This window comes from Lygodium microphyllum, chromosome 11 (assembly GCF_053477565.2).
Source record: "Lygodium microphyllum isolate KBCC chromosome 11, Lygodium_microphyllum_v1.1.10, whole genome shotgun sequence".
In the NCBI taxonomy this organism is placed as follows: Eukaryota; Viridiplantae; Streptophyta; class Polypodiopsida; order Schizaeales; family Lygodiaceae; genus Lygodium; species Lygodium microphyllum.
The window spans coordinates 13,688,530-13,714,604 of NC_141145.1; the positions used below are offsets into that span (position 1 = coordinate 13,688,530).

A 26,075-nucleotide genomic window follows, 5' to 3' on the forward strand; every position below is an offset into this window, starting at 1 on the left:
TTCCACTAACCAGTCTAGCTTCTTGCGATCACAATAGCAAAGCAAGCGACCATCGCCAGCATATATTCTGCAGTTATGGTACACTGGTGCTTTGCAAGAAAACTTTTGCACAAAGCGTTTTCGTGAGGCTTGGAAATCTCCAGTTCTCCACCTCCTAGGAGTTCGACGCTCTGCTCGTTTCTCAAGCTGATTTTCCCTGGCTTCTTCATACATTGGAACAGCCTTTATTGATGTAACATGTTTTGAACGGTCAAACAGACTCCGTATTTTTGCTGCAATTCCTCTTTTGTTATGTGACTTGCCTAAATATGAGGTCATGAAACTCTGCATATCATTTTCATTGTAGACATCCATATGTTGCAAGAGATTCTCTAAGGATCTAACATTCTGAATCAAGACAGGAGAAGGTGATGGAAAAGGTGTCATGTATTTGTTGTCGATAGGTTGCACCTCATATGCTGTTGCGACTGTAGTTAAAATTGACTCAATGCTTGGTTGAGGATTCTCAGCAAGTGCTACAATTGACCGATCAGACAGCAGAAACCGGGGTGATTCATCCTCAGCCCTGGCCTGCCAATCATATAAACATTGATTAAGTTGTTTCAAGCATTACGTCAGAACTTAGTGTAGCTCTAAAACACATGAGCAACACAGTTCTAGCAACATAAACTTTATGCAATCAGAATAGCGTAAGTCGAGGTATAAGAAATTATCCACATCATGATCATACAATTGCATCCCTCCATTGACATAAGGCACATAGTCTCTGACGGAATGCTTCATCTTCCTGTCGAGTTGAGCCATGAATGAGTACAGTAACATCATGTTTTCAGTTGCCATAAACTTAAGAGCCCAAATCTTGCACAATTACATTACCTTCAGCTTCTCATCGAAACAACCATGATTACGTGACATAAGAGAGGCTGCACTTGCTGCAGGTGAGGTGATGTTCCCATCCTTGTCATAGAGTTGCAAGCAGATCATATTGGAACGTCGAAGACATTCCTCAAATAGTGCACCATCCACAGAAGAAGTTCCATTCTGTGCATCTTGCATGGCTTTCTCACCTGACATGAAGGGAACGGTCAAATAATTGAAGATATAAAATACCAATCCATGTCCTTTTAGCTTTTTCATTGGTAGAATATATCCATATCCTATTAGCATTATCTTCTCAATAGTAACCAAACCTGCCTTGAAGTAGTTCATTTTGCAGGCAATCTGCAATGTATAAAAGATAGTGTGCATCCATGCGTGCATATTCAATCATTTCTTCAGGCAAAGGACGCAATCGCCAATCAGCCCGCTGTCATAATTAGGCCTTAACTTTTAATAGCCACTCATTTTCCAAAGGCACTTAACATGAGACTTGAGACATTGAAACCACCTGGAATATTTTGTTTGTGGAAACACCACAGTAGTTCTGCAGTAAATAAGCAAGTGACCGTTGAGGCTTTCCAAGGATGTCACATGCCTGTAACCCAGGATTTTAACCTCTGGCAGTCAGTTTGGTAATTTACTGAAATACGTGAGTTTGGCAATTTACTGAAATATCTATCCAAAACTTAACCAATGGTAAAACAGTATCCTTACTCTTGCAGTATCAAACAGGTTCACTATATAAATGTGGAAATCCCTCTGCAACCAAAGACTATCACTGTCTGCGCCGTGGAAGACCTGGAATAGGAGCTCATCTCAGTCAAACAGAAAGATAAACTGTATGTTAACCATAGTGTGAAAGTCATTCTCATGCACAAAGTTGAAATCATCATATATGTCAGTGCCTTGAGTTTCTAACTAAAACATCACATGAAACTTCAATCTTGATAACAATTTCAAATCAATTTTAAGGTTGTGGCCTGAAATCCTAACCTCTCCAAACGTAAACCTCTTCCACAAAGTAAGCTTTGACAAAATCGTATAGCCACCAGAATAATGAGCTGAAATTATGAACCTCTCAAAATTGACAACGGTATAAACACATGCGATCCCCTGCCTTCTCCACCTATTGGTGACTGCTCCACTTGATAACCCACGAACATCTGCATTTTCTGCACCAGCAGCTGTTCAGCCCCTGTTTTGCAGTCACAGCAGCCACCCAGCATCCTACATGGCTCCTCTAAAAGTCATCCACATCACCTCACCTTGCATTTGCTGGTTATGGCCTTGTAGCTAGCCTTGTTTCTACTAGCTACAGCTGTGTTTCTGTCTTTGGTAGCCTGCCTTGCTGGTCATCTGCATGTAGAGAACACTTGGGAGTGTTGATCTCACCATCTTCATCACCGACAGCTCCTTAGGTTTGCGTTTTACTCCTATTGCTGCTGTCCTTCAGCACCCAGTGTCTTCTTCACATCCCCATGTCCAAAGGACTCTTGGAGTTTGTGCTTTCTGAGTTTCTCTCTGAGTTCAATTGTTAGTTGTGTTCCTAAAAATTTTGTGTTTTCTCTGCAAACCCTAAAGTGTTCTCCTCACATGGTATCAAAGCCATCATGAAACTAGGGTTTGCATGAGTGAACTGAAAAAACTTCTGATTGATGTCCCAACTTGGTACTCTCTTCTCACAGCCTAGCAATGCCTTCACTCAGCTATCAACACTGAGGAGGAGAAGCCCAATAAACAGGCCATAACCAGCAGCTGGTCAGCCAGCATTAAATGTTGGCCAACTGGCACAAAATGCCAACTGGCATAAAGTACCCAAAATACATACAAATGTGCCCAGTCCATCAAGCATGCACAGACTCACACATGAGTTGACACTCCTACTAGCTGTTAGCAGTCATGTCTATCATACCTTGTTATCTCTTGCCTGTCAACCTCAATCTGAGTCAGACAATGACTTTTGGAGCTTAGACAGATCTATCATGTGTTTTAATGGGGGAGGCTACTCATTCTAGAGTGGCTATCTGGGTGCATTTCTTTTGTTAGTCGGGTTCCAGTGTGTTTTCCATGGGCAGTTTCTACATTTCCCAAGTTGTCCACATCCACCGGACATTGTCCTTGCCAGTCAGATTTTTTGGTGGCCATCTGGCATTTTCTAGGCATTTATTATGCCATTACCAGCATTAATGCTGGTCAGCCAGCATTTATGGCATTTCCAAATTTCAATAGGCTAGTTTAGGGGTTTTGTGGCTATTTATAGCCATTCCCCACTTGGCAATCATTCATATCATTATCTTTCTTCTTCCTTGGCAAGTGCACACTCCAACTCCGTCATCTTCCTCCATCTCCGCTGCTGCCGTCATCATTAGCCTAATCTAGTGCCCTCATTGACGTTGTGGGCTGCATGCAAGGACTGACCAGTCCATCATCATTGTATCGGCATTCTTCTTCAGTCAATGCAGTATTCTTCCCTCATCTTCTACTTCCTCTCTCTCTCTCTCTCTCTCTCTCTCTCTCTCTCTCTCTCTTTGTGTTCGTGTTTCGCTTCTGTTGCACACTCTCACATGGTATCAGATCCTGAGTGAGGACATAATCTTGAGATTTTTTGTAGAAGAGCATGTTTTCATCGAGGAGCAACAGCCCACATTTCCAAAACACTGATTTTGGAGAAATGTTGGAAGAAGTACCCTCACCTTCGTCCGAGAGCGAAGGATGAAGCTAAAACATCTAAGCCTTCTACCTCTACTCCAGGCAGTTACCCATGAGTCAATGTTCCTTCATATTGTTGACTTGGAGGAGCCTTCTTCAGTGGTTGCCTCATCTTCTGAGAGGCCTTGGTTGGTTGATAGTGGAACTTCTACTCATATGACTCCACCAGGTGATTTGTTGCAAGATCTATGCCCTTCTGAGGATTCAATCACTATTGGTGACATGTATCAGTGCCTATTTGTGGTATTGGCACTTTGTCTTTATTTCCCGACCATGCATCGATCTTCCTTTCACATGCTCTTTATGTTTTGGACTTGGCCTTTCCACTCCTCTTAGTTTATGGCCTTACTAGGTTTGGTACCCAAGTTGTCTTCACCAAGCAGACTGTTTGTATTGAGGATTCTTCTACAAGGGCTGCGATCGCAACAGGTTGGTAGGAGAGTGGGCTTTACAAGCCCCATTCCCCTTCTCTTATGCAGGGTTCTCCGAGGCAATTATCTATTGCTACACCCATTCTCGCATGTGCACTATCTTTTCCACAAGTTTTTTCCCATCCCCCACCCTCTCCTCCGGTGGTTCCCTCGTATCCCCCATCCCTTTTAGAGGGGGACGATCTTGGTGATGCAGTTGTGGGTTTCCTAGCCCCGAGTGTTTCAAAGGGGGCTTCCCAACATCGTAAGAAGCTTCTTCATTGACATCCTTCATCGACAGTGGCATTTCTCTAGGCACCCCAGAATCCGTTTCTTCCTTGGCCTTCTACCACATCCAAGATTTAAGAGGGTGTGTTAGCAATCATGTTTATCATGCCTTGTCACCTCCTGCCTGTGAGTCTCAGTCTAAATCAGACAATGACTTTGAAGCTTTGACAGGTTTGTCATGTGTTTTGATGGGGAAAGCTACTCCTTCTAGAGTGGCTATTTAGGTGCATTTCTTTTGTTTGGCAAGTTCCAGTGTGTTTTTCGTGGGCAATTTCCCAAGTTGTCCACATCTGCCGGACGTTGTCCTTGCCAATCAGATTTTTTGGCAGTCATTTGGCATTTTCTAGGCATTTTTTATGCCATGAACAGCATTAAATGCTGGTCAGTCAACATTTATGGCATTTCCAATTTTCAATAGGCCAATTTAGGGGTTTGTGTCAATACAAAACCCAAGCAAGGGTACAAAACATACCTTACTCTCATACCCACCACCCGCAACACGTACCCCCCGTGCACCCTCTCGCGCTAGCAGTGTCCCATACCACCCTTAACGAGATAAGGGGGTACCTGTCAAGCATGAACCATCATGGTTCCGTGAGCAAAAGTGGTTTTGTGCACGTCATCAAATCTCAAGCCCAATTGCAAGTTGATGCTCTGATACCAATGAAACGTCTCCATAGGATCCAACCTACACACGAGACATGACACAAGCCAAACTCAACATAAAAGGGACTAGATATCAAACTCACGTTCGAGCTATAGAGCCAAACGGGCTCACCCCCAAGCCTAGGAGCTAGCAGCACTCTGGGCCACAGTCAGATCCCAAGGGTGGTATCCCATTCTACCAATCCACACTATTCCGGTGTACGAATGCACTGACCAACCGGCCAAGAGTCCAAGAGTGGTGATCACACAATGAATGTGCACAATAGGGCCTTGAGTCCTATTTATAGAACTCAGATGCCCTAACCCTAAGGTGCCCTTAGCGCATTTGCACTAAGTCACCTCATGACCACTGTGACTAATGCTACTAGCGTCAATCTGGATGTTCAAGGACATAATAGGGGGGATGGATGTGTGTGTTAAAAACAAATGGTTAATTAACATTAATCACCCTCTTTCAGCTCATTTAAACAAACCCATAACTCAAATATTAAATGCACCAAAAGTGAGAGTGCTCAAGCACCGCCAAGACATTTGGTTGACTCATGTTTATAAATAGAGGATCCATCCAGCCACTCTATATCCCACACAATTGCTACTCATCACCTTGCTCCTACACCTCCACTTGCTAGCAACTACTCCACCTACTGCCATAACCTGTTACCACATCATCCAAACAAGTGGTACTTTCTACACAAAAGGCCACCCTCCTGCCATCCAACTGTCACATCAAAATCTATCAGCTGGCAACCTGTTTTCAGCTGTCTGTCCAGCATTTCCAGCACCCAATATAGTTGTATTTGTTGTTATTCAAGCCACGTTGGCTGATGTCATCAACTTTGACACTCTATTGTTTGTATTTTCTTCAATTCTATTATTGCTTAGCATCCTTGAATTCTCCTACAGCTGTGTTTTCTTCTCCAAAGGCTGCATTTGCTGCTGATCACTCCTTTGGGCCACCTACAGCTGTGTTTTCTTCATCTTCAGCTGTCTACCATCCTCGGACATCCGAGCTTTGGTGATGTGCTACTTCGGGATGTTCTAGAGGCCACCTCCATCAACTCTCTCTGCTCAGCCCTTTCATAGACGATAGTTTGAGTTTTTCTCTGCTCTTTGAACATACATTGTATCATTCAATTCATTAAGCCATTCCTTCACCCTACATTGTTTGTGTTTTTTGTGTCTTTCTCTAAGTTCAATTGTTAGTCACGTTCATAAACATTTTGTGTTTTCTTTGCAAACCCTAAAGCGTTCTCCTCACAAGGAGGACCTAGTTGTGACTTTTCTCACCTGTCCCATAACCAAAGTATTGTTAAGAAGACTGCTAAGGTTTGCACTGAGGACTTTCTCGAACCGCTCCCCATTTTAGGGTTTCCACTGAACTCTCTCGAACCGCTCCCCATTTTAGGGTTTTACTCTAAAAGAGCATTTTTAGTGTGTTTTGGGGCTGTTTAAGAGGCTAATCAGCAAGTAATGCATATTTTAGCTCAACACCCCCTCTCAAGCCCAAAACTGAGCCGAAAAGTTAGACCAACCATAGTAATATTTATGTACCCCAAGGCGTCCCATCCCAAAGCAGCCAAGGCATCGGACAAAGGGTGCACGTCGCCTGCCCAGTGGCCTACCAAGACTACAGAGGCAATGGTTATCTTGCCAAGGGAATCCAAATAGTCACCCCAAAGAGAACAGGGCATCGGACAAAGGGTGCACGTCGGCTGTCTAGTGGCCTACCAAGCCCTACAAAGGCGGATGGAACTACATGGAACTTTTGTGTGTTGTTTTTTTTTTTTTTTTTTTGAATAAGTGTAGTAAATTTTATGGGATGCAGCCGATTAAGGAATAGTGACCCAAAAGACGGGAGTAGAGAGGGTACACCCAGCACATCACAAAACAGTATAACCTAGCCCATCCACTCAAGGTGTTGATGACGAGGAAAAGTAGGTGATGAGGTATCCACGTGGTGAAGAAGGATGGTGGTGTGGTAACAACAGCCGCAGATGGAAAAAGCTAAGGATCTACTCAAGTGGTGCTCTGCGCAATGAGATGCAAAGTATGCTACATGTTGAAGAATGCTCATGCAACAGGTGCCACTTGGACAGTGTCCCTCATGGAAAATTTGTTCACTTGCCCAAGCGCCCTAGTACAAAGATGATGAAATCATGCAATGCAAAGGGTAAGATACAACAGGGGGAAGAAGCCGATATCGAAGACAAAGTGCTGAAGCTTGTAGAATACCAAGAAGGGTAGGAACCCCCTCTCAACTTGGATGTAGATGCCGAAGAAGGAAGAGGAGCCTGATGTCGGTCTTTGTGTGGTATCGAGAACCATAAGGAATGAAGAGGAGGAGGAAGCATCCCAGCTGAAAGAGCTAGGTAGAAGTCGCCGCCATGATAGCAACAAGAGAGATGTTGCACGATCCGCCTCGGAAGGGAAAGCCTCTATGCTGGTAGAAGAGCAAAACTCCAAGGATGATAAAACCATGAAGTGAAAGGTGAGAAGGATCGAAGCTTGCACTCGAGAGCTATGGCGGGAGAGCAAGAGCAAGAAAGAGAGAGACAAGAAATGGAAACTCCAACAGTCACAATGCGTGACCGGGCCTTCCTTTATTCAAACTATCACTAAAAGAATAAATAATAAAGTGATCGTGATGGGCGTCCGCCACCTGTAGTGTGCAGTGGCGGTGACTGTCAGTGTAGTAATACACGGGCGGCTAGGCGAAGACGCCTTTACCCCCAACAACCTCCCACTTAAAGGCGAATCTGCCCTAGTGAGAAGTGAAAAGAAAAAAAAAAAGACAGTACAACATGTACACATATACAACAGAATGAGGAAAGACGTCATCTCATCCCACGCGCCATCAACCTCCTGAGGAAGGCAAAGCGCTCTATAGAGAGGCTTTTCGTGAGCAGATCTGCAGGATTCTAGTCAGTCGAGATCTTAACAAGATCAACAGACTTGTCCTCAACGACCCCACATATGAAGTGATACCTCACCTCAATGTGTTTCGTCTTCACATGGAAGACCGGATTCTTAGCTAATGAATAGCACTCATAGAATCCGAATGCAGTGTAGGGATAGTATCAATACCAAGGTCAACAACCAAACGACCCAACCAAATGGCCTCCTTGCAAGCCTCAATGGCTGCAACATACTCGGCCTCTGTAGTAGAAAGGGCCGTGCATTTCTGCACCCTGGACATCCAAGAAACAGCACCTCCAACATAGGTGAATACATAGCCGGAAGTAAACTTCCTACTATCTGCATGTCCTGCATAATCAGAGTAGTGTACCCCACGACTCCTGTATCCTAGCTGCCATAGCATATGCACATATTTACAGTGCCCTTCAGGTACCTCATGATGCCCTTCACGGCATCCCAATGCTTCTTGCCAGGTGTAGCCATATAGCGTGCCACAACATCAACTGCAAAGGCAATATCTAGACGAGTGGCTATCATGGCATACATAAGACTACCCACTGCGGATACATAGGAAATCTTGGCCATCTCGACCCTCTGCTCATCTGTCTGTGGACAATCAGCCTATGATACCTTCACATAAGAAGGCAATGGACAGCCAATAGGCTTTACGTCCTGCATGCGGAAGCGCTCAAGGACTTTATGAATGTACTCCCTCTGTGCAAGTAGAGGAGTCCCTGACGCCTGTCGCGTTTAATGTGCATACCAAGTATGTGAGCGGCCTATCCCAGATCTTTCATCTCAAAGCTCTTCTTGAGCTGAGCCTTAAGAGCATCTAGCTCATCATGAGCTTTCCCTACGATCAGTATATCATCCACATAGAGTACCAAAATCAATAAAGAACCATCATGGGCTTTCTTCGTGTAAAGATACAGATCCACAACACTCCTGTTGTAGCCCTGTGACTGCATAAAGGCATCAAACTTATGATACCACTCCCTAGGTGTCTGCTTCAAGCCATAAAGACTTTTCTTCAGTTTGCACACTAGGTGCTCCCTGCTAGGTTCTGCAAAGCCCTTAGACTGCTCCATATAAATCTCATCATGCAAGTCCCCATGTAAGAAAGCCATCTTGGCATCCATCTGGCATAAATCCAAGTCAAGCTGAGTAACCAAAGCCAAGACTAAGCGCAGGGTGGTCATCTTAACCACAGGAGAAAAGATCTCATCAAAGTCCACACCATGCTTCTACTTAAAACATTTTGCTACCAGTCTAGCCTTGTATGCCAGCTTGGGGTATCCAGGGGTACTTTTCAACTTGTACACCCACTTGCATGGCAAAGCCTTCTTGCCCGTAGGCAAGGAAACGAAATCCCAAGTTTTATTCTTATGTAGGGAGTCTATCTCAGACTGCATAGCCCTCTCCCACGAGTGACTATCACCCCTGCACATAGCCTCATCATAGGTGAAAGGCTCTTCTGCATCTGTAACCAAGACGTAATGAATCAAGGGCTGAAATCTATCAGGTGGACGTCTATCTCTAGTAGACCGTCTCATGGCAGGCTCTGCTGCCTGCCCAGCTGTCTGTCCAATATCCTGACCATGAGCATCTGCTGCAGCTGTAGGCTATCCAACTGGCTGTGCGGGAGCTCTCGGCTCCTCCTAAAATATGACCCTGTGGATCTCAACAACTCTCTCAGACTACCGATGCATCTTGTCTTCATGGAAGACTACATCATGATTGCGGATGACTTTCCGCGCCTGCAGATTCCAGCGACGGTAACCCATCTCACCTGCATCCCCATAACCAAGAAAAATGCATTTGACACTCTTAGGATCCAGGTTACTTCTCTTGTCCCTGGGCACATAGCAAAATGCCTCACATCCAAAGACACGCAGATGCGCATAAGATGGAGGTTTTCCAGTCCACATCTCCTCTGCAACCTGGAAATCCAAACCACTAGAAGGTGATCTGTTTATGACATGCATAGCTATACTAACTGCCTCAGCCCAAAAGCTCTGTGGTAGGCCTGCATGGCTAAGCATACTCCGTATACACTCCTGGATGGTTCTATTCATCCACTCAACCAAACCATTCTGGGGGAGTGTAGAGGGCAGTCAACTGACGCTTAATACCCCTCTCATCACATAACTGCTCAAAAGCACGTGAGACATACTCATCCCCATTATCTGTCCTTAGGCATTTTAGCCTATACCCAGACTGGTTCTCAACCAATGCAAGCCACCTCTGAAACATAGCCAAGACATCAGATTTCAGCTTAATGGGATAAGCCCAAACTTTCCGTGAAAAGTCATCTATGAAAGTAACAAAATACTTGGCACCACCCATAGACTGACAAGGCATGGGCCCACAGACATCCGAATGTACCAATGCCAAGGGCTCACTCATGCATGGCCTACCAGACTTCTTATGCATAGACCTAGTCTGCCTGCCATAAAGACAATGCTCATATGAATCAAAATATGCATAATTAAGGGACGGTAAGTACTGCAAACCAAAAAACATTTTCATTCCCTTCAAAGGCATATGGCCCAAACGGGCATGCCAAAGAGATACATGTGGGATAGAACCCACAAATAAAACATGATCAAGGCAAGAAGCGGATACAATCAAGGAATAGAGACTGCCAGCCTTGGCACCTCTCACAATCACAAGTCTGTCACGAGTGATATTCCATGCAGAGTCTCCAAAAGATACATGATAATCTGCGTCATCAAGCTGTCCAGCTGACATGAGACTACGTGTCAAAGCAGATACATGACGTACATCCTGCATAACAAAACTGCTGTCAGAAGGAAACTGCAACCTAACATCACCAATTCCCACAATATCAAGAGAGCTTTCATCACCCTAGGACACAGAACCCAAAACAGTACGGTATGAATGAAACCACTCTCGGCAAGGTGTCACATGAAAGGACGCACCTGAGTCCAAGAGCCAACACTGTGCATACATAGAATGTATCTCTATTATCTGCGAAGCACTAGAAGAAGCTGCAAGGATATAATCATCATCAACATCCTCAGGCTACATAACATTGATCTCTTCAATTTTAACACTGGACTTTGCAGGCACTATGCTGCGATCAGAAGACTTATCCTGCACTTTGTCTTTTCCCTTATCTTTGCGCCTTTCATTGCGCAATTCATGGCATTATGACCTAATATGGCCCTTTTTTCCACAATGGTGACAAGTAACATCTGCATTCCTGCCACGGGATTTGCTACGTGACTTTTCACGAGACTTGGACCGAGATTTCTAAGAATCCCGTCCATGGCCACTACCACTGCTATGCTTTCCATATCCATCATTCCTACCTCTAATTATCATAGCATGCGATACAGAGAGCCATCCAAATTATTACGGTTAACCTCTTACTGCAGAAGAACACTCTCAACATCAGATAATTTCAAGGTAGCAGTAGAGGCACATAATGCAGTGCGGAATACATCCCATGACTCATTAAGAGTACCAAGCAACAAAAGATGAGTGACATCCTCTGCAAAAGTGATGTCCTGCAGAGTCAAGTTCTTGAGTATAGCATGGAATTGGCTCAAGTGAGCAGACATAGTCACATTCTCCTTCATGCGCGGATCCATAAGCTGCTTCAGCCAATACATCTGACTCGCTGGACTTTTCTTGTCATAGAGATTCTTGATTTTATCCCACAACTGCCATGCACTCTGTTCTTCCTCAAATCCATTGTAATGAACTTGTTCTGTGAGAGATAATACAATAGTGGACTTGCATAACTCATCAAGCTCAAGCTATTCCTCATCTGACATAGTTGTAGGCGGATGCCCGCTCAACCTCAATGGTTTAATCTACGATTTCTGCACCAACACCTGCCAAATCTGGCTCTTCCAATAAGAGTAATTCATACCATCAAGGTTAGTGATGTTGAAAATAGCATGATCAGTGGACAAACTCGCCATAATGCAAGTTGGAAGACTATAGACAGTTCAAAACTGCTTGCTGTTTACTATAGAAAATGACCAAAAAATCACCAAAATCGAGAGAAAATTACGAGAAAAGTATAATCAAAGCTACTGCCCACCATGTACTAGTGAAAGTACAGCATTTCAGAATATTTCAGCATTAAAAATCCATGTCAGTCCGGAGTTATATGCTTGCTATAATAAATGACAGCAGGGTACTATGAGAGTCAATTTTCGACCAAATCACTGCACCAAGTCAATAAATGACAACCAAGATATGACCAGCCATAAACGGGCATAAATCAACACCAAACAATCATCAAGACCCTGAGCAAATACCCAAACATGTCACCAAAGCATCTGTCAGTGAGTAGGCATACCCCCTAGACAATAGGGCAAAGTATACATAACACTGGCAAGACCTGACACCAGTAGGTGTATGCTCACTAGAGTGCAAAGCCCAAGCTCAAGTCAAAAGCAACTCCAAGATATCAGTGCATGAACCATGCAACATTTAAGTGTAAGAGATCCCAAAGTCTCAAGTATCTGCAAAATGCTCAAAATAGCATAAACCTCCTACTCAATGTCGGTCAAGTATACAAGATGCTCCCACTAGCACAAAAGGCGGATAAACGAGCTCAACAGCTCAATCAAACCAAGTCAAAGTACCAAAGATAGGTAACCAAGACAATGCCTCAATAACATTCCAAGAGCATGACGGCTAGAGAGCGACTGTAGGTAGCATCCATGAGCAAGACATACATCCCAATAAAGATCTCTGACAACCAAAATGACATCCAATACAAAATTCCGAAATAGCAAATGAGAATCCAAGCCAAGTCTTCAGAGAGCACTAAAGCTCAACAGGTACATGGTACACTGTGCCAAGACAAATGCATCAAGCCGTAGGCGTCGGATAAACATGTACCCAAAGAGCATATAACTCTGTCAAAGCGCTGACCACTGTCAAGCATAGACCGATGCCAATAAGTGCGGCCTGAAATAAGCTCGAGCTTCCAAAAGCATCCGGATCCAATGACAAGCTCGAAGTCGTCCCTCGATGATCAATACATCACAGCATAACCCAAGACATACACCCGGAACCAATAGGCATATGTCAAAGCATGAAAGATAGCTTCAGCCCAAGAGTATTCAGCATGCATTTACTGTTATAAACTGTGTATTTCCAGCCCTACAATCGGGCCAAAATCATAGCATTATGTGTAGTTTCAATCCCCCAATCAATCGGGATGCAATAGGCATCAAACTCGTTATGTAGTCATGCCCAAACAAGCATAGACATACAAATACATGCTGTCTCAAACCTGAAATCTATTGCAGAATATTCTGTCATCAAAATTTGGCAAATCCGACATCACTATCACGTCCGAAGAGTACCAAAATCCCAACTTAGACTCTTACCTTGCCTGAATCAAATTCCGAATGCCCGAGATTTGACAAAAAGAGTTTTTTTTTTACCAGATTTTGAAACAGGCGCAAAAAAAACGTGAGCTAGCTGGGGGGGTCTACTATCCCACGTGTCAACAATGGGGCCCAAAGGAGGCACAAATGGGGGCCAAAGAAGGCTTACACCAAGCCTCAGCAAGCCTTGATAGGCTGGAAGCAAGATCCAAGTGAAGGAAGCTCCAAGACCTGTGAAAACTGAAGTGAGTAATGCGCTGCAGAGATGCAATGTCCGGCGATGAAATGTCAGGTAAAGAGCAAACACGTGAGCAACAGCAGCGAGTGAGAGCGAGAGATGCAAGATGTTCTTGGGTACAATTGGAGTGTGTACCACTTTAGGTTTTTAGATAGATATATATGAAAGTACAAGTGTGCTAAGGGTGCGTTCACACCCGTGCACATATAAAAGGCACGATAGCCCTTTATTCCCAACAACCTCCCACCTAAAGGCAATGTGCCTTAAGAGGAGAAAAGAATCAGCTAACTCTAAGTATGTACAAAGCTGAAATACATATATCTATCCAACTCCCATCATCTGTCGGCAATGAGCAAACTGTCAGAAGTGGAGCAGCGGTGGAAGCATAAACATGTGCTGAAATAAACTGCTGAAACACAAGACAAAAAGAGAAAAGAAAAGAACACGATACAGATGAGAACTCAGATGTATGCACGGGAAATGGAATACATATATCTGAACACGAGACAGTCGCATACAACAATGAGTCACTGGCTGCATGGGCACTGGCACTGGCTCCTCTCTCCACAGAGTCTGCAGATGGTGAAATGAAGTGACTGACTGAGGAGGAGCCACTAGGTATATAAAGACTGAAAAAGTGGGGAGCAATAATGCTAGTCGGACAGCATTAAAGCTGGTCGACTGGTGCATGAAATGCTCTACTGGCATAAAATGCCACACCAGAAAAAACCTAAAATACCTAATAAAAATGCCCAACCCAGATCAAGCTCAGACTCACACATGAGCTGACAAATACTCTGCTAACACCCTCTCTCAGATCATGAGTGATCTGATACAATACAATAGGACAATGAAAAGGGATCAGAAACTATACAACAGAGAACCACCAAGTAGAACCATGGATACCCAAGCAGTGGGTGATCAAGCCACCACCAAGGTGCCTCGGAGAGAACCTGATGTCGATGTCGATCGTACCAAACACCTGAAAATAGAGAAGATCATAGCATGTCTCTGTGTCCATCACCAATGTCTCGCAGTAGCATACAAGACCAGCCTGTCAAAAATGCCTCTGAACATAGGTGACCATGGAGTCCCTGCCTTTGGCCAGACCGCCAAAGTGTCCCCTCATGTGAGCTCCAGACGAAAGCCTCCCGCTCTCTGTCAGATAACCAACTCAGCATGAACCTGGATGTCAATCCCAGCTCCAGGATTTGATGCCGCCAGACTAAAGTCGATGCGTCAGGGACGTCCCTCTCTGGAACCTGTGCACCTGTATAAAAGTATAGATGAGACGCGCCTGCCCCATCTGAACACCCGCTCACACTCCCTCTCTGGCACAAGAGAGTCGTGAGGGATGACCTCATCACCACCACTAGAAAGCAGCCGACCAAGCCCTTCCCGCGATCCAAAGAAGAGGATCCCTTCCGCGCCTTGGACTTCACCTTGGTCGGAGGATCGGAGTCGGAGTCTGATGAAGGAGAGGACTCATCGATAGAGTCAGCATTCCGCTTCGTCTTCTGCTCCTTCTTCCTGGAAGCCGCTAACTTCTTGCAGTCCTTCCGCAAATGTCCCTTCTTGCCACAGTGGTAATACTGGGCCTTCGTCTTCTTCTTCCCGTCACCCCTCGCTGAAGCTACATAAGCCTCACCTCCATAATGTGCCGGAAGCCGCCCCTATAATCTCAAGGATGTCTCATGGTTGTCCTGATCAAAGTCTTCAGGAAGAGGAAAAGGACGGAAAGGTCGAGCAATAGCTCCACATACGATATACCATAGCCGCTTCTGCACAAACCAAGCTTTCATGACAGCACTCCATGTGAGATAATCAGGTCCATGTAACTTATCATTAGTGGAAGTGCACGGAGGAGCCATATGGAGAGGATAAGAAGAGAAGTAGAGAAGAGATGGAATTTAGAGAGGAAACACAGCCAAAACACAAGCACAGACTACAGAAAATGAGAATTCACATGCAATATAACCCAAAATCTGATCAATAGAAGACAAAATCTGCTGCAGAAAGTTAAAAAATCAGTCAAAAACTGCCAAAAACAGCAAAAACGGCCTGAATTAACAGTCACCCAGCCACGAGAGACGCTGAATCAGCAAAATGCAGGCCGTAAACTGGAGAAAAACAGGTAGAAAACTGTCGCCAGCAGCTGCAGATGAAAAACACAGGAAGCAGAGGGTGCGTAGGCAGCAGGCGAGGGCAAAACTGCAAAAAACACAGGCTGAAAACAGCCCCAAAACAGGTCGCCTGGCTGCGACAGCAGTCGTCTGATCAGCAGGGGTACAAAACAGTCCTGAAATCAGCAAGAAAACACAGCAGAAACACAAATCCTGAAAACTGATACCATGTCAGAAGTGGAGCAGCGGTGGAAGCATAAACATGTGCTGAAATAAACTGCTGAAACACAAGACAAAAAGAGAAAAGAAAAGAACACGATACAGATGAGAACTCAGATGTATGCACGGGAAATGGAATCCATATATCTGAACACGAGACAGTCGCATACAACAGTGAGTCACTGGCTGCGTGGGCACTGGCACTGGCTCCTCTCTCCACAGAGTCTGCAGATGGTGAAATGAAGTGACTGACTGAGGAGGAGCCACTAGGTATATAAAGACTGAAAAAGTAGGGAGCAATAATGCTAGTCGGACAGCATTAAAGCTGGTCGACTGGTGCATGAAATGCTCTACTGGCATAAAATGCCACACCAAAAAAAAACCTAAAATACCTAATAAAAATGCCCAACCCAGATCAAGCTCAGACTCACACATGAGCTCATAAATACTCTGCTAACACAAACCGCTCTGCTGGAAGACCCTTCGTGAGAAGATCTGCAGGATTATCCTGCACTTTGACAAGCTCAATGCTCTTGCTGTCAAGTACATCTCTGATGAAGTGATACTTCACCTGTATGTGCTTCGTCTTTGCATGAAAGACGGGATTCCGTGCTAGCATGATAGCACTCTGACTATCACAATGAAGAACGGGTAACTCTGTAATGCCAAGATCTCCCACCAGACGTGAAAGCCATAAAGCCTCCTTGCATGCCTCATTAGCAGCCACATACTCTGCCTCTGTAGTAGACAATGCAACACACTTCTGTAGCCTGGAGATCCAAGAGACTGCTCCTCCTGTGAAGGTAAACACATACCCAGAAGTGGACTTTCTACAGTCCGCATGACCAGCATAGTCTGCATCCGTAAAGCCAACGACAGATGCCTTCTGCTTTCCAAAGCAGATGCACAAATCACTTGTGCCTTTGAGGTATCTCATAATACCTTTCACTGCTTTCCAATGCTTTTTGCCAGGGTTTGCCATATATCTGCTAACCACTCCCACTGCAAAGGCAATGAGAAGGCTGAAATGGCCAAGATTCCATATGCTTCAGCTGTTGGCAGCTTGATGTATGCTATGGTTGCTACACGTCCTGACATTGCCTTTGCAGTGAGAGTGGTTAGCAGATGTAGGGCTGTCCTCTGCACTGAGTTTCACATATGGAGGCAATGGAACACCAATTGGTTTCCCCCCCTCCATATTGAAACGCTGCAAAACCTTAGAGACATACTCCTGTTGAGATAGAAAGAGTAATCCTTTGGACCTATCTCTGAGTATTCGCATGCCAAGAATGTGATTTGCATCACCAAGATCCTTCATGTCAAAGCTGCCATGAAGACTTTGCTTCAACGAATCCAAGGCATGAGTATCCCTGCCAGCAATCAGCATGTCATCAACATACAGAACCAAGATAATTAGGCTGCCATCTGCGGCCTTCTTGGTGTACAAGCAGCGATCCACTTGACTTCTTTGAAAACCTTGAGACTGCATAAATGTATCAAACTTATGATACCATTCTCTTGGTGCTTGCTTCAGCCCATACAAACTCCGTTTGAGCTTACATACCATCTTCTCTTTGCCTTTAGCCACAAACCCTTCAGGCTGCTGCATATATATGTCTTCATGCAGATCACCATGTAAAAATGCAGTCTTTATATCCATCTGTATGAGCTCCATATCTTCAGCTGCAACCAAGCCCAAAATGGTTCTCAATGTAGTCATTTTGACTACAGGAGAGAAGATCTCATCAAAATCAACTCCATGTTCCTGCTTGTACCCCTTAGCAACCAATCTGGCTTTGTACTTTGGCGAGGAACCAGAAGTGACCTTCATCTTATAAACCCATTTGCATGGAAGCGTTTTCTGCCCTTTAGGCAACTGCACCAAGTCCCAAGTGCCGTTTTTCTCAAGAGATTCCATCTCTGACAGCATGGCTTTATACCATTTCTTGCTGTCCTGTCTGTCCATTGCTTCCTTGAAGCATGACGGCTCACCACAGTCAGTGATCATGACATAATCAGCCACATTATTTGCACCAGGAACGAATCTTTCGGGCTGTCTAGTAGCCCTAGACGATCTCCTAACCCAATGATCATTGTTTGCTGGCTGTTCAGCCTGCATATTATCATTTACAGCTTGCTGTCCTGGCATTTCAGCCTGCAAATCAACATTAACAGCTTGCTGTCCTGGCTGTTCCTGCACATTTAGTGGCTCATCATTATGGGCAATGGCTGGCTGATCATTTCCAGCATCATTTTCTGCATTCGCAGGTTCATTTACAGCAGGTATTTGCTGCTGTACAGCGGGCACATTTTGCTGTCCAAAAGGTACTTCTTCCCGGAATACAACCCTACGAACCTCCTCAGTCTTTTCGGGCTGTTTATGCATGCGACCTTCCCGGAAGATAACATCATTGCTGCGCACTGTTTTCCTTTTCACGGGATCCCACAATCTATACCCCATTTCACCCTCGTCACCATATCCTAGGAATATGCATTTACAGGACTTTGGCTCAAGTTTGCTACGGTCTTCCTTACGAATGTGCACAAAAGCCTCGCAGCCAAACACTCGTAAATGAGCATAAGAAGGTGGCTTGCCCGACCACGCTTCCTGAGGGACTCCCCCCCCCAAAGACCTGTTTGGTGACCGATTGATCAAGTGAGCGGCTGTCATAACAGCCTCTGCCCAAAAACCATGGGGTAATGCAGCATGAGACAGCATAGTACGGACTTTATCCTGTATAGTCCTATTCATACACTCTGCAACTCCATTCTGGGGTGGATTATGAGGGGCAGTGAGCTCCCTTTTTATCCCTTTGCTGTCACAAAATGCCTGAAAGGCCTTGGACACATATTCCCCACCATTGTTAGAGCGAAGACACTTAAGTATCTTATCAATCTGATTTTCAACCAATGCCAAGAAGTTTTTAAACTTGTCAAGTACTTCATCCTTGCTACGAATGGGGTAAACCCATACCTTCCGTGTAGCATCATCGACAAAGGTGACAAAGTACTTCTTCCCCCCCAAAGACAATCCTGGCATCTGACATACATCTGAATGTACTAACTCTAGAGGTGAAGATTTCAAAGAAAGAGATTTCTTATGAGATGTCTGCGCATGCTTACCATAGACATAATGATCACAATGCTCAAAATCAGCATAACGGAGACAAGGCAAGTAACCCAAACGAGAAAGAACTTTCATTCCTGTTTGACTCATGTGTCCTAACCGGCCATGCCACAAAGAAACACTTGGCTGCTCGGTTACTGCGACAACATGGTCACGCACACTAGATACATGAAGAGGATACAGAGTATCACTCTTTGAACCCCTGGCAATGACTCTAGATCCTATACTGATCTTCCATTTTCCATCGCCAAATGTGGTATGATAACCATCATCATCTAGCTGCCCAGTACTGATTAAGCTCTTCTTGAGCTCAGGTACATGACGAACATTCTGAAGAGTAAAGACAGAACCATGCTGAAACTGAAGCTGCACACTGCCAATGCCTGCAATATCACATGCTGAGTTGTCCCCGAGATGGACAACACCATGTCGACCGCCTGTATAATCGGAAAACCAATCTCTGTAAGGGGTGATATGAAAGGAGGCACCCGAATCTAAAATCCAGGTATGCATGTCATCAGCCGAATCGGCAACCAACGCATGGGCATCAAAACATGAAGACACGAAGAGTACATCGTTCCCACTGTCACTGTCCTGAGTGACTACATTCACCTCTTCGATCTTGACACTACTCTTCTTGGGCTGGCTCTCTTTCTTCTCTTCCTTGCTGTCCTCTGTCTTCTTGCCTTTCCCTTTCTCTTTCTTCCACTTGTAACAGTCACGTTTGAAGTGACCTTTCTTGCCACAGTGGTGGCATTCCACATTCTTGCCGCGAGACATGCTGCGACCCTTGCCATCAGATTTTCCCTTCTGCTGCGATCTGCCCCTGGGGTGCAAGGCACTAGACGACTTACTTGATGCATTATTTTGCCTATTCATCTCTTCCATAAGCAAAGAGCTTTCCACGTCAGAATACATAAGCATAGCATTCGAGTTACTCAAGGTAGTCCTGAATGTATCCCAACTCTCTGGTAGAGTGCAAAGCAGAAAGGTAGCTTTAAACTCGTCATTAATGACAAACTTCAAAGCAACCAGCTGGCTGAAAATTGAGTTGAATTCACTCAAATGATTTGACATAGCAGTTCCTTCTTTCATCCGCAAATCCATAAGCTTTTTTAGCCAATACACCTTACTAGCTGCACTCTTCTAAGCATACAATTCCTCCAGTCTAGTCCAAATGGCATAGGCAGTGTCCAAACCCTCTATGTTAAACAGCAGAGCATCAGAGACAGATAGCTCAATGGTCGAGCGTGCAAGCTCGTTCAACTCATCCCAGTCACCTTGTTCCACATCTGTGGGCTTTACCCCTTTGGCCTTGATCGGCTTAGCCCGCTTCTTCTGCAACAGGATATTGTAGCATTGCTTTTGCCACACTGCAAAATTATTTGCACCCTCAAGTTTCTTGATGTGCATAAGATGGCTGCTATCGCTGCTGCCAGCCATGATTTTCAGTCCAAAATATGACCACAAATTCAGCAAATGCAGGCCCAAACTGTCAAACAAGTGACCAAGGTACAAACAAGTACCAACCAGCAATAAGTACCAGTTAAAAACAAAAATTTCAGATCTGCAAATCAATTTTCAGAAGCACCAAATGTTGTGCTACAGCACTCCACAACTGATGACAGCTGTTCCAAGGACAAATACATCACATTACATGAGAAGTCCCAAATTTTAGCTGCAATTTCTGTTGTAAATGCACCCACGGGCATAAAATTTGACCCGCACGGTCAAAAGCCCCAAAGTTTTGTGCTCAAAACATCAACCATACATCTGCACTGTCTCTGACGTGCATAGAGTAGACCAATTTTGCCAAAATGAAGCAATTTCAGCAAAACCCCCAAATTTTTCAAGTGTCGGGCGTCCAAATTGCATGAAATTAAACCCGCATGTACATAAAATGACCAATTTGCGCACAAATTTTGCACAGGGTCCAATGTGCATCAATGTCAAGAAATTGGGTCAATTTCAGCCCAATTTTAACATGTACATGAAAAGCCCCAAATTTCGGAGGCAAAAAGTCACAAATTCCTGCAATTTCTGAGACAGAATCTCACTGTGTGTCTTGCTCGTGTCAAATCCGGACAAATCCCCAAATTTGTGGCTCAAATCTGCCCAAAACACAGAACTGTGCTCACACGCGCGAACTCCCGTCAGTGGGCAAAGGGGGCAGCTTGCAGTAAACCTTTGAAAATTTAAAAAAAATTTGCAAGAGAAATTTGACGAAAACTGTCCCGTAACGTGACGATTGCTGCGTTTTGACCTGCCGCCAGCGTTTTGACCTGCCGCCAGCTGCACGTGGCCTGGAAAGTCACGAACTGACCTGGCGTGACCTGCGTGACCAGCGCCTGTGCAAAACACGTCACTTCTGACCTGCGCCTGACCTGCACGCTGCCTGGAACTGCACGCCTGACTGCACACTGTCCAAGAACAGTGACGAGCTGACCAGAAAATGACTGACTGACCTGTGCGCAACCTGGGAAATGTCGCCTGGCTGAAAAACGTGACCTGTGGACTGCGAGAAGCACGAACACCTTAACCGAAGCTCTGCACGGACTGCGAGAAGCGCGAACACCTTAGCCGAAGCTCTGATACCAGTTTGAAGTGAGTGATGCGCTGCAGAGATGCAATGTCCGGCGATGAAATGTCAGGTAAAGAGCAAACACGTGAGCAACAGCAGCGAGTGAGAGCGAGAGATGCAAGATGTTCTTGGGTACAATTGGAGTGTGTACCACTTTAGGTTTTTAGATAGATATATATGAAAGTACAAGTGTGCTAAGGGTGCGTTCACACCCGTGCACATATAAAAGGCATGATGGCCCTTTATTCCCAACAAAAACACCTAGACCTATGGACTGAAGTAAAACTCAAAAATAATAAAGCAATACCTCAATGTCAATGCCCTGATGGTGCCTCAATAGGCCAGGAAGAAGCTCGGGAAGCCAGGGAGTGACGAGAGCTCAAGAGAATAAGCTATAGCTGCCGGGAAGGAGACCCAATGCGAGTGGGGAGTCGATGGGAAGCTGAGAATGCCACGAGCCAAGCTCAAGAGTCGGAAGCCGTGCTCTAATACCAGTTGAAAGGTGAGAAGGATCGAAGCTTGCACTCGAGAGCTATGGTGGGAGAGCAAAAGCAAGAAAGAGAGAGACAAAAAATGGGAACTCTTACAGTCACAATGTGTGACTGGGCCTTCCTTTATTCAAACTGTCACTAAAAGAATAAAAAATAAAGTGACGATGACGGGCGCCCGCCACCTGCAGTGTGCAGTGACGGTGACTGTCAGTGTAGTAATACACGGGCAGCTAGGCGGAGGCGCCTTTACCCCCAACATGAAGGAACGGCGCACATCCCAAGTCTCCAGCCCAGGTAGGACTGGGCAAACCTGCATGTTAGCCCTACACTAAAAACAAAGCCTGCAAAAAATATCAAAGCCTTCAATCACACAGGTCAATAGTGAGATGCTCCAAAAACAAAACTAAACTAAAATGAAAAGCTAACTGAAGGAACAAGTGCAAAGATACAAATGTGTATGTGTGTGTGAGTAAATGCAACAGAAGACTTAAAATGTAGAGACAAAAATCCTATGGTGCCGACTCTAAGAGTGCGAAAAATGAATGCTAGACTGACCTAGGGTATCTGAAAGGACCTAGAGACATGCTAGTCTAAGAAGGTGGCCAACATCGCGTACGTCCAGTAGAAGGGCTCTGCCAAGGAAACGCCTGACGAGGTGGGGAGGTGTCAAGATTGTGGGAGAGAAGGAAGGAGTCTCACTTGAAGCTTTCTTGCTTGCACAATGGGGGAATACACACAAGGGTGGAGGCTGAAAATAGTTTTCCTCTTCTTAGTTGTGTAAGCCAAAAGAACTCTCATACAAAGAAATAGAAGAACCCTATATATGTGTATTAAACCAAACTCAACTAACTAAGGTGGCATACTAACTGAGCCACGAACTAGAGTAGATAAGGATAGCTGTCATGTAGCTATTATTCATGGGCGGTATACCAACCGCGTCTACAACTGACAAGTCGGTGACATAAATACACAACGGTCACCCTGGCGTATCACGAGTGGAGCTCGATATCTCAACACTCCCCCTCCAGCTCAATCCCAATTCCTGCACACCAAGCAGGTCTCTGAACTTGTGCAGCTTCTCTGCGCCCAATGCCTTCGTGAATATGTCAGCTACCTGATCCTCTGTGCTGACATAAACTAGATCAATAAGACTTAGTAAAACCCTCTCTCGCACATAGTGATAATGCACCTCAACGTGCTTTGTTCTAGCATGATAGACTGGGTTATTTGCCAAGTGTATACTACTCATGTTGTCACAATAAATGACAACTGGCCCATCTGTAGGCTGATGCATATCATAAAGTAGCTTATGCAACCAAGCTACCTCACATGCAGCCATTGTTGCACCCCTGTACTCGGCCTCTGTCCTCGACAAGGCAACTGTAGGCTGTTTCTTGCTGCTCCAAGTGACTGCAGCACTCCCAAAAGAGAACACATATCCACTGGTAGATCGTCTATCAGAAATACTACCAGCCCAATTAGCATCAGTGTATCCATGCAGCTGTATCTGAATCCCAGTCTCATAAAATAGTCCATACTGCAATGTGGACTTCACATACCTGAGTATGCGTCTAGCCGCATCCAAATGTGGTTTCCTTGGAGCCTGCATAAACTGACTTACCAATCCAACAGCATAGCTCAAATCTGGCCTGATAATAGTCATATAAATCAAACTTCCTACTATGCGTCTGTATATAGTAGGGTCTTCCAGAAGCTCACCTGCATCTGTGCTCAGCTTCACATTCTGCTCCAAAGGAACTGAAATAGGCTTACAGCCTGTCATCCCATATTTGGACAGCATGTCCAATCCATACTGCCTCTGCAAGAGCTGTATCCCACTTAGTGATCTAATCACCTCAATGTCCAAGAAATAACGCAGCTCTCCCAAATCCTTCATCTCAAACTTCTGCTTCAATAGCATTTTCAAATGAAGGATATCTTCATCACTGTCACCTGTCACAATCAAATCATCAACATAAATGACAAGTAGCATAATACCTTTTTCTGTTTTTCTCACATAAAGTGAGAAATCTGCCTTGGAAATCTGAAAGCCAATAGTGACAAGGTACTGTCCTATCTTATCAGACCATGCTCTAGATGCTTGCTTCAAGCCATAAAAGGCTTTCTTCAACCTGCAAACAAACTCAGAATGAACAGCATGCACATAACCTGGTGGCTGCTCCATATAGACCTCTTCTTGCAAATCACCATGCAAGAAGGCATTCTTTACATCCATCTGATGTAAAGACCATCCCTTTGATGCAACCATAGCAATGACTGCTCTTATGGTTGCCATCCTTGCAACCGGACTGAATGTTTCTTCATAGTCAATGCCATATGTTTGTGCATACCCCTTGACTACTAATCTTGCCTTGTATCTGTTCACAGAACCATCTGCATTGTGCTTCACCTTATAAACCCACTTACAGCCAATTGCATTTTTACCTTTAGGCAAAGGTACCAATTCCCATGTAGCATTTGCTTCCAAGGCATCCATTTCTTCATCCATGGCTTTCTCCCATTTTTCTTTTCCCATGGCTTGCTCAAAAGAAGTGGGTTCTAGTTCCTGTATTACTTTGACCATATATGCATAGTGAATGGCTGTAAATCCATCATATTTCAGCCTATCCACAGGATACCTAGCTCTCGTAGACCTGCGACTGCGCAAGTAGGTTCACTCCCAGGTGCTCTCAAAACATCCCTGGTCTTCCTTACTCCAGGTGTAACAATAGAAGGAATACCCAACTCATCATCAATGCTCTGTTCTGAGCCATTGGATTCACCATCCACATAAGAGTGACCTGCATTCACATCAAACATAGGCTGATCAACCTTCTCTTTTCCTTTTTATGATACCTGCATACCACTATCTGCATTACTTTCAGAAGATTCTCCTGACCTCAATCTGCCTGTCCATGGCAAAGAATGTGAACCACTGCTAGAGGACGCTCCAAGTCCACTAATATTTTGTGACTGCTGCTGTGAATTCTGTGCAGCATTACCATTTTGTGCATCTACATCATCAATCACATTTACTGGTTTATACCAGCTACTCATCTCATCAAAAACAACATTTCTGCTCACTGTAAACTTACGAGTAGAAGGGTTATAGCATCTATACCCTTTTTGCTGCAGAGAGTAACCAATAAAGATGCACTTCTCAGCTTTTGGATCCAACTTGGATCTCAACTCATCTGACACATGTACATAGGCAATGCAACCAAAAATTTTCAAATGAGAAATATCTGGTTTCCTACCAGTATACCTCTCCTCTGGAGTCATTCCATGTATTGCTGCAGTGGGAGTCCTGTTCATTATGTAGACTGCTGTAGCAACTCCTTCAACCCAATAAAAATCTGACAAGTCTTTTTCATTGAGCATGGCACGAGATACCTCTCCAATATGCCTGTTTTTCCTTTCTGCAATTCCATTTTGTTGTGGGGTATGACTGCATGAATATTGCTGCTTTATGCCATGCTCCTGTATACCTCTCCTACCAGTATACCTCTCCTCTGGAGTCATTCCATGTATTGCTGCAGTGGGAGTCCTGTTCATTATGTAGACTGCTGTAGCAACTGCTTCAACCCAATAAAAATCTGACAAGTCTTTTTCATTGAGCATGGCACGAGATACCTCTCCAATATGCCAGTTTTTCCTTTCTGCAATTCCATTTTGTTGTGGGATATGACTGCATGAATATTGCTGCTTTATGCCATGCTCCTGTAGGAACCTTGCAAACTCATTTGAGAGATACTCTCCCCCTCCATCTGACCTTAGGCATTTTATTTGCAGGCCTGTTTCTTTTTCAACCATAGCTTTAAGGGTTTTGAAATGCCCAAAAACTTCACTTTTCTTTTTCATAAAATACACCCAAACTTTTCTGCTATAGTTATCAATAAAACTGACAAAATAATGACAACCTCCAAGAGATGCAGCTTTAGTAGTCCACACATCAGAGTGGATTAATTCCAATGGCTTCTTACTCTCTTGAACATGTCTAGGAAATGGTTTCCTTGCCTGTTTTCCAAACTAACATGCTTCACATACCTT

General features: G+C 44.6%; 1 protein-coding gene across 4 annotated transcripts in view; it reads right to left on the minus strand.

Annotated features, from left to right (window-relative positions):
• Window positions 1–26,075, minus strand: part of LOC148028555 (Polynucleotidyl transferase, ribonuclease H fold protein with HRDC domain-containing protein) — a 115,283-nt gene that overhangs the window by 25,493 nt on the left and 63,715 nt on the right. For all 4 annotated transcript variants that reach the window (XR_015692503.1, XM_087688830.1, XM_087688832.1 and 1 more), the window contains 6 exons: window positions 1,594–1,677; window positions 1,388–1,474; window positions 1,195–1,306; window positions 877–1,067; window positions 731–787; window positions 11–570 (listed from right to left, as the gene is read on the minus strand). Coding sequence is in view for 3 of the 4 variants with exons in the window: in XM_087688830.1 (XP_087544956.1) it covers window positions 11–570; window positions 731–787; window positions 877–1,067; window positions 1,195–1,306; window positions 1,388–1,474; window positions 1,594–1,677 (1,091 nt within the window). In the remaining variant the exon portion in view is untranslated. The remainder of the gene's footprint in view (window positions 1–10; window positions 571–730; window positions 788–876; window positions 1,068–1,194; window positions 1,307–1,387; window positions 1,475–1,593; window positions 1,678–26,075) is intronic.